At 56.9% G+C, this 15204-nt stretch overlaps 1 protein-coding gene across 13 annotated transcripts in view; it reads left to right on the top strand.

Annotated features, from left to right (window-relative positions):
* Positions 1–15145, top strand: part of ATP9B (ATPase phospholipid transporting 9B) — a 151591-nt gene extending 136446 nt beyond the window's left edge. For all 13 annotated transcript variants that reach the window (XM_086372096.1, XM_086372092.1, XM_086372101.1 and 10 more), the window contains 14 exons: positions 490–651; positions 1224–1316; positions 2953–3036; positions 3135–3305; positions 5675–5773; positions 7643–7732; positions 9081–9225; positions 9372–9436; positions 10016–10171; positions 10445–10509; positions 11890–11998; positions 12260–12317; positions 12928–13131; positions 14619–15145. In XM_086372096.1, the coding sequence (XP_086228222.1) occupies positions 490–651; positions 1224–1316; positions 2953–3036; positions 3135–3305; positions 5675–5773; positions 7643–7732; positions 9081–9225; positions 9372–9436; positions 10016–10171; positions 10445–10509; positions 11890–11998; positions 12260–12317; positions 12928–13131; positions 14619–14755 (1638 nt within the window). In that variant the 3' untranslated portion in view covers positions 14756–15145. The remainder of the gene's footprint in view (positions 1–489; positions 652–1223; positions 1317–2952; positions 3037–3134; positions 3306–5674; positions 5774–7642; positions 7733–9080; positions 9226–9371; positions 9437–10015; positions 10172–10444; positions 10510–11889; positions 11999–12259; positions 12318–12927; positions 13132–14618) is intronic.
* Positions 15146–15204: the final 59 nt, after the last annotated feature.

Genomic DNA, 15204 nt, shown 5'->3' with positions numbered 1-15204 from the left:
ACGTGCAGATACAAAGAGGTTGTGTAGGAACGTGTATGGAGTTTCACTTTCAGTTCTCGTTTGCATGAGGCTGTGGGGTAGTTGACTTGCCCCCCTTGACATGCCTCTGCTGATGTCCATGTGTCCCTTTTGAATGCTATAATTTGGGGAACATCACTGATGCTCTAAATTATAGTCCTGTATCCTTGTAGCATCTTGTTAGGGCCCGGCCTTCTCTAGTATCCTAGTAACGTGCTGGAAATCCGGGGAAGGCGGGTTCTAATTCCAGCTCCACGGTGACTCACTGTGTCATGTTCACATGCTCTTGGACCCTGGAGCGGCCAGGGTCCCCTAGAAAGGCCTCAGAACAAGCAGGGCCAGCTTTTTCTCCTGGTGGCGTCTCAGCGAGCTCGCTGATGCTGGCCTGACACGCTCCCCCAGCAGGGAGCGGTGGCCTCACACCTCGCCAGTCCCCCTCGGGTAGCCTCACACCTCACGGGTCCCCTGCAGGTGGCCCTGGTGCAGTGGACAGAGAGCGTCGGCCTCACGCTGGTCAGCAGAGACCTCACGTCCATGCAGCTGCGGACCCCCGGCGGCCAGATCCTCACCTACTGCATCCTTCAGACCTTCCCCTTCACGTCGGAGAGCAAGCGCATGGGGGTCATCGTCAGGGTATGCCCGCCCCTGCCCCAGCCAGAGTCGGCTCTGCTCACTGCAGGGCCGCTAAGGCTCCTTGCAGGGCTTTATGCTTGTCCCAAAATTCAGACTGATAACTTATGCTCCAGTGGTTGTGACGACTAAGGCAGAGTGAGTATAAGGTGTTACTGGTGAGTTTTGAAATCAGCTCGAGCATCTTTGTTTTCCACTGCAGTAGCCGCTGAAGAGTTTACCTGAAGACTGGCTTATGACCATGAAGTTGCTGTCAAATTTTTCTAGCAAATACCACAAATACATCTTGGATGTTGGCTAAACTAGAAGCTCATTCAAACTATGAAAATTTGAGAGAATTTACCTTGCAGTCCCAGGCACATGTGTGTGTACAGGTTTTACTTCAGAAGCCTCAGCATAGCACCTCTCGAGCTGCCGTCGTGGCCTTGGCTGCGATTGGCCTGGGCGCCCAGGGAGGACGTGGCCCTGCAGAGGGGGTGTTTGAGCAGCCCGCTCGGAGAAGGGCACTCCCGGGGCTGCTGTCTCCAGCCGTTCCGTCCAGGCAGCCTGGCCTCAGCGGGCATGTCTCGTTGCAGGACGAGTCCACAGCAGAGATCACGTTCTACATGAAGGGCGCCGACGTGGCCATGGCCTCCATCGTGCAATACAACGATTGGCTGGAGGAGGAGGTATGCGCTCGCTGCGTCTGCGGGCTCTTGACGCAGCACAGGCTGCGAGCTGTGGGTACTCACGGGGGTCGCCGCACGGACCGAGGTTCCGGGTTCTGGCTGGAGGAGGAGGTATGCGCTCGCTGTGTCTGCAGGCTCTTGACGCAGCACAGGCCGCGAGCTGTGGGTACTCACTGGGGTCGCCGCGCGAACCGAGGTTCCGGGTTCTGGCTGGAGGAGGAGGTATGCGCTCGCTGCGTCTGCAGGCTTGACGCAGCGCAGGCCGCAAGCTGTGGGTACTCACTGGGGTCGCCGCACGAACCGAGGTTCCGGGTTCTACCAGACACCAGCCAGCCCGTAGAGCAGGAGAGGTGGGAGAGCTGGTGATAAAACACGCATTTGCTGTGTGAACAGCTAGCGTTTGGGGTTTTGTGTGAATATACATGGATATATGCAGGCGGGTCCTTATGAAGAATATTTTATGTTGGTGAAGAAACAGCATCACTAATCAGTCACTAAAAAATATGAAATAATATTGTCTTTGCAGAGTTGTATTTTAACCTGATACTTATTTTGTAACCTAATTTAGTTAGAATTTTACTCTAACTCTAATTTGTACATAATATTCACTTCAAACATGGAAAGTAAGACCCAGATATAACCAATCCTATATTTTCATCAAATTCTCCCTAAACAAGTATGACTTGTACTTGTTGTTCACATTTATGTGTTAACAAAGAGTTAGACTCAGAGAAGAACTAACGCCCTGAAGTCAGGGCGCGACCCCCGCACGGTGCCTGTTGTGGCCGGGGTCCGGTGTGCCCCGTTATGTGTTAACAAAGAGTTAGACTCAGAGGAGAACTAACGCCCTGAAGTCACGGCACGACCCCCGCGCGGTGCCTGTTGTGGCCGGGGTCCGGTGTGCCCCGCCCCCGCTGCACACCCGAGTCGGTCTGTCAGTCCAGGGAGCACAGCCCACGTCCATGGCGGTATTGGCAATATGAATCAATAGCTCCTTCAGGCACTGGATTTAATCAGGGACATGAATAAATTAAACTCCCTGAAGACCTAGTAAAATGCCATAAAAATTACTTTTGGTCATAATGATGTGCAATTAATTATAAAATCCTTGTTTAATTTATTTAGCTTTATGAGGTCAAATCAATAAATGTCTTGCAACAGACAGATAATGTCAGATTGTTTTTCACAAAGATAACTTTATTAAAAATCCTTTATGCGTTTATTTCCAACATTGTAGTTTGTTCCGTGGACACATCTTTCGACCCCCGCCCGCGTCTTTGTTGTAGTACTGTTGTTGTCTGAGGGCTTTCTGTTTATTCAAAAGCCTGCAGGTTCTTGGAGCCTGAGTTTACAGGAGCTGTTCTGTGTCAGGGAAGCACCCGAGTGGAATTTTGCTTATAAACTTTTTCCCCAAACTGGAAAAACAAAACCACCAACACTTGCCCTCGTGTGGTGGAAAGGGCGATGGCATGAGGCCTGCCCTCCAGCACCTCCTCTGTAGACCAGCTGGAGGCACTGGGGTGCGGCTCCTTCTGCGATGCCTGTCTGCTGCCCACTCCCGGGGGAAGCCGTGGTAGTGGCTGTGCGGGGGGTGCCGAGCCCATGGCAAGCCTGTGACCTGCCTGTGCTCTCCCAGTGTGGGAACATGGCCCGCGAAGGCCTGCGCACGCTCGTGGTGGCCAAGAGGGCACTCACGGAGGAGCAGTACCAGGACTTCGAGGTGAGCGGGCAGCTCCCCTGGGGCCACTGTCGCTGGGTGGGCAGGGCATCCAGCCTCGGTCGATCCAGCATGACTCACAGCTCCACCATCATCCCCAGAGCCGCTACAACCAGGCCAAGCTGAGCCTCCACGACCGGACGCTCAAGGTGGCCGCTGTGGTGGAGAGCCTGGAGCGGGAGATGGAGCTGCTGTGCCTGACAGGCGTGGAGGACCAGCTGCAGGCAGACGTGAGGCCCACCCTGGAGATGCTGCGCAACGCTGGCATCAAGGTACGTCCTGGGAGTGGTCCCCTGAACCAGGTACCCTGTCCCCCAGGGGTAGTCCCCTGGAACTCAGTACCCTGTCCCCCAAAGGTGGTCCCTTGGAACTCAAATAAGACGTAGTGTGGAAGTGTCTGTAAGCAGAGGTCTTTGCATGACCCTCGGAGAAGAAACCAGCACATCTGGAAACCTCCGTGTCCCCAGCTGGACGTCCATCCTTAGAGGTTCGGGCAGTTCCACACCGCCCCCAGCTTGTAGGCACTCCCAGGGCAAGCTGGTTGCCCCCCTGGCCTGGCCCGAGCTGCCTGCACCGCAGCCTGTACCCACTTTGGGGGTTTCCCATAAACTTCATGATGCTGCCTACTGACCCACAGACCAGCTGGCTTCCCAGCAGTTTGTCCTCTTTGGGTCTGGGGAGACGAGGGATTTGGGTGTGAGTTTCAGTTTGTTTTCTTGCCTTCCATGCTCTCACTGAAGCTGAAGTGCGGTTTTTGGGGGGCAAGAAACGTGCTGCCTCAGAACAGGCCTTCCACTTTTGAGAATTTTACTGAAAAGAAACACTTGTGTCTTGCTGGACCAGAGAGCCAACTAGGGGGAAGTGTCAGGACACAAAGGCGTGCCAGCTTCAGATAACAGTGCCCTTGGCACACCTAGATGAGGGCGCCATGACAGCACAGAGGAACACAGGAGATTCCCCGCCCACTGAGGGGTGCAGTGGGGCCGCCACAGGGGTCCGAGCTGCTATCCAGGTGGGAGTCAGAATTAGAGAGCAGCTTGGACTCCGAGCGCTGAGCCAACCTTAGCCCGCCTGGCCAGGAAGTTGGGTAGAGATGCGAGACAGGTTAGAGCAGACAGCCTGCCCGTCCACCATGTTTCTTCCTGAGCTCCGCCAGTCCAGCTCGCGGTGTCCTGGGTGGTCGGCGAGCCGGGCAGTGCGCGCGCCCCATGTAGAGGTGTGGGTGTCTGCAGTAGCTGCTCCCTGAGCCCCGGGTGAGGCTCTGCCCTAGTTCCTCCCCGTTTTCCATCTAAAGATGCAGACTCCTTTGTCCCGTCCCATGGAAGGATGCGGTTTCGGCCCGTCCTCTGAGCGTGAGCCATGGCACCCGCAGGTCACGGTCACCGGATTGTCGGGAGCGGGGATTCTTGTTCTGTGCCTTGTTTCCAACCTTGTCACAATGAGGTGTCATAATCTCAGATCTAGGCTCAGTAAAGTGAATCTAAATGTGTAATGGAAATAAAAAACACAAATCCTCAGACACTGAAAGGAGCCACTGAGCAGAGAGCCAGTACACCATGTAAGTTTGCGTCCTGTGCCCCAAAATTCACACTTGTGTCTGATACATAGAACACCTGGAAAATTCAGAGGATAGAAACTACTGATGTTACAGGAAGTGTGTATAAACCATTCCATTATGTATAAAGTGTGCTGATTTTGCTTTTCAGGCTAGGGAGATTTACACAGTAATACTGCATGTGTGTGATATTTATAAGTAAGAGTGGTCTCTGGAGTTCCTTGGTCGCCTAGTGGTTAGGATTCTGGGCTTCCACGGCCCAAGTTTAGTCCCTAGTTGGGAAACTGAGATACCGTAAGCCACAGGGCGCAGCAAAAGTTAAATAAAATAACTACAATAATAAATGGGCTAGATCTTTTTATTTTTCATGGTCTTGTTCAACATGCCTTATCTGACATAATTTCTGGCTTAACCACTGCCCGTCAACCCATCTTGAACCCCAGCTTTCAACTGAGAAGCTCACAGGTCACACAGGAATCTCGGGTCGGGTCCTCAGCCCTGTGGCCCTTCGGCCATGAGGCTCCTGCCCCAGTCCTTCGCCTGCCCCGGCTCCAGCTGGCTCGTCTGAACATTACTCTGCCCTTGCTGTTGCCGTCAGCACGTCGTCTGAGACGTTCTCATTCCATCTTTACAGTCCCCGGTGCACGGAGCGGTGACACTAGGCGCACTTGAGTCCGTGCAGCCGCCGCCTGCCTTCACGCGCCAGTTTCAAGACGAAACTGCCCCTGGGCTGCCAGCTCTCCCTCCCGCAGCCCCAGCACCTGCCGGTCCACTTGGTCTCTCTGAGTCCGACTCCTCTAGGGACCGCACTTAGGCGCGATCAGGCAGTGTTTCCCTTGCCAGCTGGTTTGTTCCACTCAGCACAGTGTCCTCGAGGCCCGCCCCCATTGTAGCAGGTGTCGGAACCGCCTGCCCTGTATGGAGGGCCCACACTGGTGTCTCCACTGTCCGTCCATGGACTCTTGCCTCACTGCACGTTTTGGCTGTTGTGAATAGTGACGCTGTAGGTGCAGGTGTCCAAGGATAGAGACTAAAGAAGTGAACGCGTGCCAGAGCTGGGGCTCACCCACTGGGACTGTCTCCTAGATCTGGATGCTGACAGGCGACAAGCTGGAGACCGCCACATGCATCGCCAAGAGTTCCCACCTGGTGTCGCGAACGCAGGACACGCATGTTTTCAGGCCGGTAAGTGTAGTCCACATCCCTTTGGACTTTAAACGTTTTAAATTAAAATTTACTGGTTTTATGAGAATGTAAATTAATTACTAGATACCTATTTAAAAAGAGAAATAATTTCCTTGCTCAATTTATAAATGTTAAAAACAGATTTCTATTAGTTACATATATTAATGTGATCAAAAAGCTGCTTTTGATAGAGTGAAACAAGATACACATTCAAGAGTATTTTCCTGTAGTACTATTAGAATTATTAACTAAATATCTATTTTAAAACAGACATACTGCCATCACTTTCCATTTGATTTATAAAAGTGTGTAGTGATTTAAAAAATTACAGTCCCCTAGTGGTCCAGTCGGAGAAGGCAATGGCACCCCACTCCAGTACTCTTGCCTGGAAAATCCCATGGATGGAGGAGCCTGGTAGGCTGCAGTCCATGGGGTCGCTAAGGGTCGGACACGACTGAGCGACTTCACTTTCACTTTTCACTTTCACGCATTGGAGAAGGAAATGGCACCCCACTCCAGTGTTCTTGCCTGGAGAGTCCCAGGGACGGGGGAGCCTGGTGGGCTGCCATCTATGGGGTCGCACAGAGTCGGACACGACTGAGGCGACTTGGCAGCAGCAGCAGCAGTGGTCCAGTGGTTAGGACTTGGTGCTTTCTCTGCCAAGGCCTTGGGTTCAACCCCTGGCCTGGAAACTAAGATCCCACAAGGTGTGTGGCACAGCCAAGAAATAATAATGTCTGTCTCTTAGTCATCATACACGTTATATGCGGTCTAGAGGCCGCTTTTGTGAGACAAGCTGTAAATGCAAAGTAGACGTGTTTTTAATCTACCGCCATCTTCAGATTAAATGTTCTCCCTTAATTAGATCAAAGGAAATTAATAGAAATGATCTAAATTAATGTGTTTACTGTATCTGTTAGTTATGATGAAATTTGATTCAAACAAGACATAAAAGTTTCTTGGGTCTTGATTGATGGTGGCTGAGCAGACATGGTGTGTGTCTGTCTTCCAGATGAAGCACTTGCACCTACAGAAATAGTGATTTGAATATAATTTACATGTAAATGTCATTTGTCTCGGAGCATCAGAATCACAAATTAGGCCCTGCAGACTACTATTTGCAATTAAATTATTAATGATTCTGATAAAATTTCAGATCAATTTTTGTTGACTTTTCAGTGTTATAGCCTCACAAATAAAATCTCCATAATAAAAACTACCTACTTAAAGATGAGTCTGGGATTAATTTGAAACACATGAAACTTTATTTTAGTCCTATATAATATATCATTTCTTTTATGCCCCATAAAATCTCCACAGGAAGAATGTCAAAAACTGGTGTGTTGGCTTCTGAAATGTTTGCATCCTAAAATTAATGGTATTTTGAGATTATGGCTCGATTTTACATCGTTTAATCCTCCAGATACTTAGTTGGCCTGAACTACAAAGAGTTGAAACTCATGACCAAAACACAAAGCAAGCATTTTGCTCACTCACCTTGTTATGAACGAGGCGTCTGTAAATGGTCCTTCCGTTCCCCACCCCCTGCTCGGTCTCCTCAGACCCACCGGACCGCCCAACCCCAAGACTGTAGACTGTCCATTCGTGGCCGCCGTGTGCTCACTCGCGTGTGCTCCTGAGCGCTCACGGGGGCGGGACTGCCGTCTCCGCTCACCTCATCTTACTGCACTTGTAGAACTTGCCCTGCACTTCCCAGTGTGTCTCCTGCTCTGAGTTGCCACAAATTGGGAAACAATGATATTGTTTACTGCCAGCGCTGCAGGAGAAATTCGGAAGACAGTTTGTTACAGCGTTTCCTGTGTCTGGAGCTCCATCATGCTAACTGGGCCTTTCTCCCCTTTCGTGGAGGTGACCAGCCGCGGAGAAGCCCACCTGGAGCTGAATGCCTTTCGAAGGAAACATGACTGCGCACTGGTCATTTCCGGGGACTCCCTGGAGGTGAGGCTCGTCCTGCCCCAGACCTGTGTGTCTGTCTGTCCTTCTCCCTGGAGGTGAGGCCACGCCTGCCCCTAGACCTATCTGTCTGTCTGTCCTTCTCCCTGGAGGTGAGTCCGCATCCTGCCCCTAGACCTGTCTGTCTGTCTGTCCTTCTCCCTGGAGGTGAGGCCGCACCTACCCCTTAGACCTGTCTGTCTGTCTGTCCTTCTCCCTGGAAGTGAGGCCGTGCCCTGCCCCAGACCTGTCTGTCTGTCCTCCCTGGAGGTGAGGCTTGTCCTGCCCCTAGACCTGTCTGTCTGTCTGGCGGCCTGTGGGCTGCCACAGGTGTACCTGCCAGGCTGCCTTGCTCATCGGCACTGTTTCTGGGTCTCTGCTCTCAGCAGGCCGCATGCAGCCCTGTGAGGGGTGGGCCCTGAGGAGTGGCCGCTGTGCTGCGGTGAGAGCCTGGCCCGCACAGCTCTCGCCTCTGCTCTGCTGCTGGCTCCCTCAGTCCCTCAGCCCCTCTCTGGGCGCCTGGAGCCTGCTCCGTGCTAGCAGCGTGGCCACTGTGGAGTCCTGGCTCTGGTACGCACCTCGTGATCTAAATTCATCCACACACAGACGTCCAGCAGTGGCCCGGGACCCGGGAGACCCTGTGCTCCTGGAGACCCCCGCATGGGGCGGGTGGCTCATGGATGTCTGGGCCATCCCCTCTGTCCGGTCCCCTCCACTCACTCTGCTCATGGGCCTGGCGGCCACAGTTACCCAGACAAGGGGGTGCCGGGCACCCACGCCTTCTGCAGTTTGCCGATGGTTCTCACAGGCGTTTCTAGGAGTCTGGGCGAAGTGGTGGGTCCTTTTGTGTCCCACCTTGTCAGTGGGACACAGGCCAGCCCGTCAGGGTGCAGGCAGCACCCACACTTCCCGGGGGAGCAGCAGAGATGGCCGTGCCGTCTGTGCCTGCAGATGGCGCCACGTTTTCGGCTCTCCCTGTGGACCCGGGAGGGGCTGGTGGCCGTGGTCACAGAGCCTGCCACCCACGCTGCTGGGCTCCGCACCTCCCAAGTCTGCTCAGTGGCCCCCGCAGAACCGCACAGGACCACAGGGCCTGGGCAGCAGAGCCACAGCCGTAACTCGGGGTATCCAGCTCAGCCATGGGGCCCCACAGCCTTTAGGCAGCTCTGGGGGATCTTTAGTTTCCCAGCCAAGATGGGGAGCTAGGGATCAAAGTGTTCCATGTGACCAGAGACTAAGATCTTCTCAGGGGGGCCGAGGCGGGCTGGTCAGAGGCCGCCCTGGAGCCCTGGCCTTCGAGCTGTACATCCACTCTCTGTCTGTGGCGGTGAACCCGGGCCCGCTCCTCCCCCAGGTCTGCTTGAAGTACTACGAGCACGAGTTTGTGGAGCTGGCCTGCCAGTGCCCGGCCGTGGTCTGCTGCCGCTGCTCGCCCACCCAGAAGGCCCACATCGTCAAGCTGCTGCAGCAACACACAGGCCGCCGCACCTGCGCCATCGGTGAGCATCCCCATGCACCGGGACGGGTGCCGCACTCCCCGCTGGCTGGACTCCAGCGGCATGGTACCCGGGGTCCAGACCCCTGTCTGCTGTCAGCGAGGGAGGCGGCCCTGCAGGCCCTCCTCACACCCTGTTCCCTGCCTCAGGTGACGGAGGGAACGACGTGAGCATGATCCAGGCGGCGGACTGCGGGATCGGCATCGAGGGGAAGGTGCGGCCTGCCCTCCCTGCACCCAGCACCTGCTCTGGGTGGCTCCACCACATGGGTGGGAGGGGGCAAGGTGGGGCCCACTGCCCTGTGGGAGCAGCTCCCTGAAGGCCAGGTGGGGACAGTCACGACCTGCTACGACCCGGTTCCCCGGCCAGTCTGTCCTCTGAGCTCACGTGAAAACACCCAGAGAGACGGGGCATGCACGGGGTCCCAGCTCCTTTGCTTCCTGGGCCCAGTCGGGTGTCTGGTCACAGCTGAACCTGCAGCTGCTTGTGGTGGGGCGTGAGTTGGCGGCTCCAGCTGAGGCGACAGGTTGCAAGGACTGGCTTGCAGACGCCCGAGGTCCCTGCTTAGATCCTGGGACGCCCACAGTGCTGGAGCTGGACCCTCCCGAGGTCCTGGGGGCAGCGGCCGCTCCTCAGCCAAGAGTGGACTCCCTTGGGCAGGGGGCCCGCACAGTTCTGCCCACTCTGTGCTCCCGGGAGCTGTGGGTCGGACACGCCCCGCAGGCCCATCCCCAGCAGCATGTCGCTCCCTGGTGGGTTCGGCCTGTCCTGAGCACCCCACCCGCCCTTGCAGGAGGGGCGGCAGGCCTCACTGGCAGCTGACTTCTCCATCACGCGGTTCAAGCACGTTGGCCGTCTGCTCATGGTGCACGGGCGCAGCAGCTACAAGCGCTCGGCGGCACTCGGCCAGTTCGTCATGCACCGGGGCCTCATCATCTCCACGATGCAGGTGCGCCCCGCCGTGCCCCCAGCCCCACCCCAATTCACCATCCCTGCTCCCAGTCCCCGCCCTGGCCCCATCCCAATCCCCGCCCCCAGCACCACCCCAATCCCCGCTTCCAACCCCACCCAGTCCCAGCCCAGCCCCCCCAATCCCGCCCCAGCCCACCCCATTCCGCCGCCCCCGCCTTCCAGGAGGGCGGTGGGCCGTGGGCGGTGGCTCCTTGGGTGCCTCGCGTTTTGACCACCCGTCGGGACCTGCGTCACTGCTCTCTCCCTGCAGGCTGTGTTCTCCTCCGTCTTCTACTTTGCATCGGTCCCTCTGTACCAGGGTTTCCTCATGGTGGGGTAAGTGGACCATCCAGCACACGCAGTGGCCGCACGTCGGGAGGACGGGTCCTTGGGAACCTGGGAGGCCATAGCCGGAGCGCTTCCCACATGGGCAGAGTCAGGACGATCACACACGTGCGCGTGGGAGGTGGCCCCTCTCCGTCTGTCCCCCGGCGATCCCGCTGTCACCTGTTCTCCTTAGAAGCTGTTTTTCTGGGGAAGCCACACTGCATCCAAGCAGGGCCGCCCCTTCCTGGGCCCGCACCCTCCCGCCGGACATGGTTCTTCCTAGCAGGACGTGAAGTTAGCGGCAAAGACACGAAGGGCAGACAGCGCTGGGACGGGCCTGACATCCTGGGACAGCCACCGGGAGGCCTCCTGGGGGAGCACAGCTGAGTTAAGACCACAGACCTCGCTAGGTGTTGGCAAGAAGGGGGCTCCCAGGCCTCTACAGCCCCGGCAGGAGCACACAGTGGGAAAGCAGCCCAGAGATAAGAGTAAACCTACGGCCCAATAGCCCTCACCTCCGTGTGTGCCCATTGCCACAGGAAGACCCCTCCTCTATTCAGCGCGGTCCTGCGAAGCCCTGACGCCCAACAGCTGACTCAGGAGATCCACTGAGTCGTGTCCCTGCAGCCCAGGGATGAAGGCTTGGGCTGCTAGGCAGCGGACCTGAGGCGGCGGGTTGGGCACTGTGGCGAGCTCAGCGACTTCTGCTGAAACGAAGCACACAGCTGCCTGCACCCCTGGTCCTCCGGCCCCGGCTGGCACCCCTGTCAGAAATAATCAAGCTTACCTTTACAGAACAAAAACCCTGTGCAGTCTGTAGCCGCTTTATTTGTATTAGTAATAACCAAAAATGGGCTGACACAGATGCACTGCAGAGAAGGGGGTGTGGAACTGCCCTGCCCAGAGCCAGGGACCAGGGACCAGCTGAGCAAGAGTCCAGACGCTGGCGCCCGCAGTGTGATGCTGGCCTGTCGCCGTTAGGCAACAACAATTATGACATGGAGAACAGGTGCCAGGGGGTCGGAGGGGCAGAGGGAGACTCCAGGCGGGCTCCAGGGCCCCCTGTGGCCTCCCGGCCTCAGGCTGGCTGCAGTTCTGGAGATGCGGCCACTGGGGGGAGCTGGCTAACGGCTCCTCGGGGTCTGTCTGGGTTCTCTGTGATAACTGTTCTGACGTCTGCAGCAATCTCAAAGTTTTAATTAAAAAGCTTTAATTAAAACTGAAAATTTGGATTCCGCTGCCTGTGAGCCTTGTGGCTTGTAGGCATTGCTCCAGTGCTTTAGGACAGGTTCTGCTCTGTTGCCAACTTGTTTTGTTCTGTTTAGAGTTTGCCTTTGGCCTCTGGTGGAAGAGGTGTGCTCCCGGGGTAACCGCCCTGCTCTCCTTCAGGTACGCAACCGTCTACACCATGTTCCCCGTGTTCTCGCTGGTGCTGGACCAGGATGTGAAGCCGGAGATGGCCATGCTGTACCCAGAGCTGTACAAGGACCTCACCAAGGTGCGGCCCGCTAGACCCAAGCGGGGGGGAGCTGCAGTGCTCCGCATGAGACTGTGCTTGTGAGGAGGGCGCATCCTCTTTCTGTGGGAACCGTGGCCCTGGGTCAGCGTCGTCCTCAGGCGGGGCCGGCTCCCGCCCCCTGGAGCTGCCGGGGTTCATACCTTGGTGGGCTGTGGGCCTGGGGTCTTCACAGGCTACCCACACGCGGCCACGAGACACACGTGCTGTGCCACTGACAGAGCTGCTCCCCTGTCTCCCCAGGGGCGATCCTTATCCTTCAAGACCTTCCTCGTCTGGGTTCTGATCAGCATTTACCAAGGTAAGACAGACTCTCTCCTCCTGGGCTGAAGCTGCCTTATCTCTTGTTAGCAGTGGTGCTCTGCCTGCCGGTTAAATTTCTCAGGCTCCATGTTTCGTCAACAGTTGAAGATCGCCTTCTGTTTATCTCGCGAGTCGATCCCCAGCAGCTGCCCCTTCCCAGCGCAGTGTGGGCTGGCGTTTCTTACTGGTCCAGGTCACCTAAAAACCGACCTGGTTTTAAATAAATGACAATTCTGGAAAACGTAATCAGCCCTTATGACAGCATCTAGCCCACACAGTGGCTTGCTTTCTTGGCGTGGTGGCAGGGCTTGACGAGATCTGGACCCTGTAGTTAGAAGGAGCCAGCTGCCCTTGTGGCGTCCCAGAGAAACAGGTGCCGTGGAGCGTGTGGGCAGTGGCCAGACCCGCAGCGGGCACCAGGGCGTGATCACCAACTGGGGGGGAGGCCTGCCCAGATGCTGCTCCACTGCCCGTCCAGAGTGTCTGTGCGGCGCCGCTCAGCTCCCCAGCCGTGCAGGCCCGTGTCTGTTGGCACGGTCGATGTCGTTAGCGGCAGCCTCTCGGTGATAGAGCCGGCAGCCGCAGCGGAACGCGGTGCTCTCTCCCAGGTGGCATCCTCATGTTCGGGGCGCTGGTGCTGTTTGAGTCTGAGTTCGTGCACGTGGTGGCCATCTCCTTCACGGCGCTGGTGCTCACGGAGCTGCTGATGGTGGCGCTGACCGTCAGGACCTGGCACTGGCTCATGGTCGTGGCCCAGCTGCTCAGCCTCGGCTGCTACGTGGCCTCGCTGGCTTTCCTCAATGAATATTTTGGTAAGTTGCCATGCAGTTGTTTTCTGAATAATTGTCTCTTCCTGGTTTCCACGTGATTTTCTTGTTGCTTCTGCTACATGATCTTCAGTGTGGATTGCAGACAGCTTCACAGCACACAGCTCACTTTGCGGGGAGACAGAGTTCCGTGTAGTGATGCCCAGAGCTGGGCTGGGCTCCCCAAGGGCATGCTCCCCTTGGTCTTCTTCCTGCTTCCTGCTGAGGCTGCAGGGAAGAGGCTCAAAGTACAGGGCCCGCGCGCCCACCCCCTACCCCCCATGAGTGCGTGAAGAACAGGACATGGAGCAGAGGACAGGACGCAGGCACAGAGCACAGAGGACAGGACGCGGGCACAGAGGGCAGAGGACAGAGGACAGGATGTGGGCGTAGAGAACAGGACGCGGGCGCAGAGCACAGAGGACAGGACGCAGGCACAGAAGGCAGAGCATAGAGGACAGGACGCGGGTGCAGAGCACAGAACACAGGATGCGGGCACAGAGGACAGAGGACAGGACGCGGGCACAGAGCACAGAGGACAGAGGATAGGATGCGGGGCTCAGAGCGCAGAGGACAGGACGCGGGCGCAGAGCACAGGTACAGGACACGCAGGGCAGAACCTGAAACTGTGGACGGAGCCCCAGGGGGAGCTGTGGTTCCCAGGGAACGGGTGCGGGCTGAGTCTTTCGGCACTTTGTCAAGTGGGCGAAGTGAAAGGGTAGACGGGCAGCTGAATGCCGTCGCTGGAGACGCTGGAGACGCCCGACTGAGGAGAGCCCCGTCCCCCGTCTGGGAGGCATTTCCCGCCGGCCCTTCCCCCGGGACGCTCTGGCCTGACCCACCTGCAGAGGCGCCTCATGACCCCCGGGGCCCCGGTCCTGCACTCGTCAGAAGGACAGGGCTGCCGCCATGTGTGCCCAACGAGCATCCACACTGTCCCGCACATGGCACCAGGCCTCCAGTTTGTTGTGCTTGAGCCGGGTCCTCACGGCGTGCCCACACTGCCCAGGCCCCGTGAGCCCTGGGCAGACCAGGCCTCTGCTTCCCGGGCCCCATGCCATCCGTGGTTCTTCGGGCAGCTTTGCCCACAGCCTGCAGGGTTGGCACGTCCTGAAGGCGATCGCCCAGCCAGGTTCCCACGCGGCTCTCCCCGTCAGCATCAGGACAGCCTAACCTCCGCCAGGCTGGAGGTCGGCCCGGCACGTCCCCTGGGTCAGCAGGACCCGTGGGGGGCAGGCTTGCGGAGATGACTCAGCTGACTCCAGACATGCCCAGAAGGTCCAACCCATCATGGGCTCCATTGTGCACATCTGCCCCTGAACACGGGGGGTTCCTGCCTCCTGTTGCGAACCCTTCACCTGATGCAGGCAGAACAGTGCCTTCACAGGGACCCCGAGGCTCTGCCAGGCCCACCTCTGTGGTAACCTGGGTGCAGGCGGAGGGGGGCCACGACCCCAGCACCCTGAGACCTGTTAGGGCTTTCTCTCCCACAGACGTTGCCTTTATCACGACTGTGACCTTCGTGTGGAAAGTGTCAGCCATCACAGTGGTCAGCTGCCTCCCGCTCTATGTCCTGAAGTACTTGAAGCGGAAGCTGTCCCCACCCAGCTACTCCAAGCTCTCCTCCTAGCCCCTCCCTGCACCTTCGGCTGGTGGCCGTGATGTCCGGAGCACTGCAGCTGCTGAGAGGCCATGAGGCCAGAAGGGCCCAGGCAACCCAGCCAGGCGCCATGAACATCCTGCCTAGGCACCATGGACTTCCCCACCTTGTCCTCATGGGGCTGGATTTCTTTTCCTCCCCTTTCTGTTGTTTTTCAAAGTTTAATTTCCATGTAGCACCAGCTTGAGTTTCCAGGAACATGAGCCCTGTTACTGTAAAACATCATCATTCTCTGCAGTTCTGGGAACTGAAATGAAAATTTATTTACTATCCTGCAACTTCCCAACTAACATTCAGGTTGTTTCTTTGATGTCATAACAGAGTCGCTCTTCTTCACCAGAATAAAGCCTCCATTCTGTCCAGGCCGTGTCTGCCACACCCTCCCCGCGCCTCCTGCAGGCGCACCCCGGTCCCAGGCA

The sequence above is a fragment of the Bos grunniens genome, chromosome 24, assembly GCF_055505025.1.
Source record: "Bos grunniens cultivar Pamir isolate PY7600 chromosome 24, Bosgru_T2T1.0, whole genome shotgun sequence".
Taxonomy (NCBI): domain Eukaryota; kingdom Metazoa; phylum Chordata; class Mammalia; order Artiodactyla; family Bovidae; genus Bos; species Bos grunniens.
Note: the sequence above shows the minus strand (reverse complement) of the source record. Positions and strands in the feature narration are given on the sequence as shown.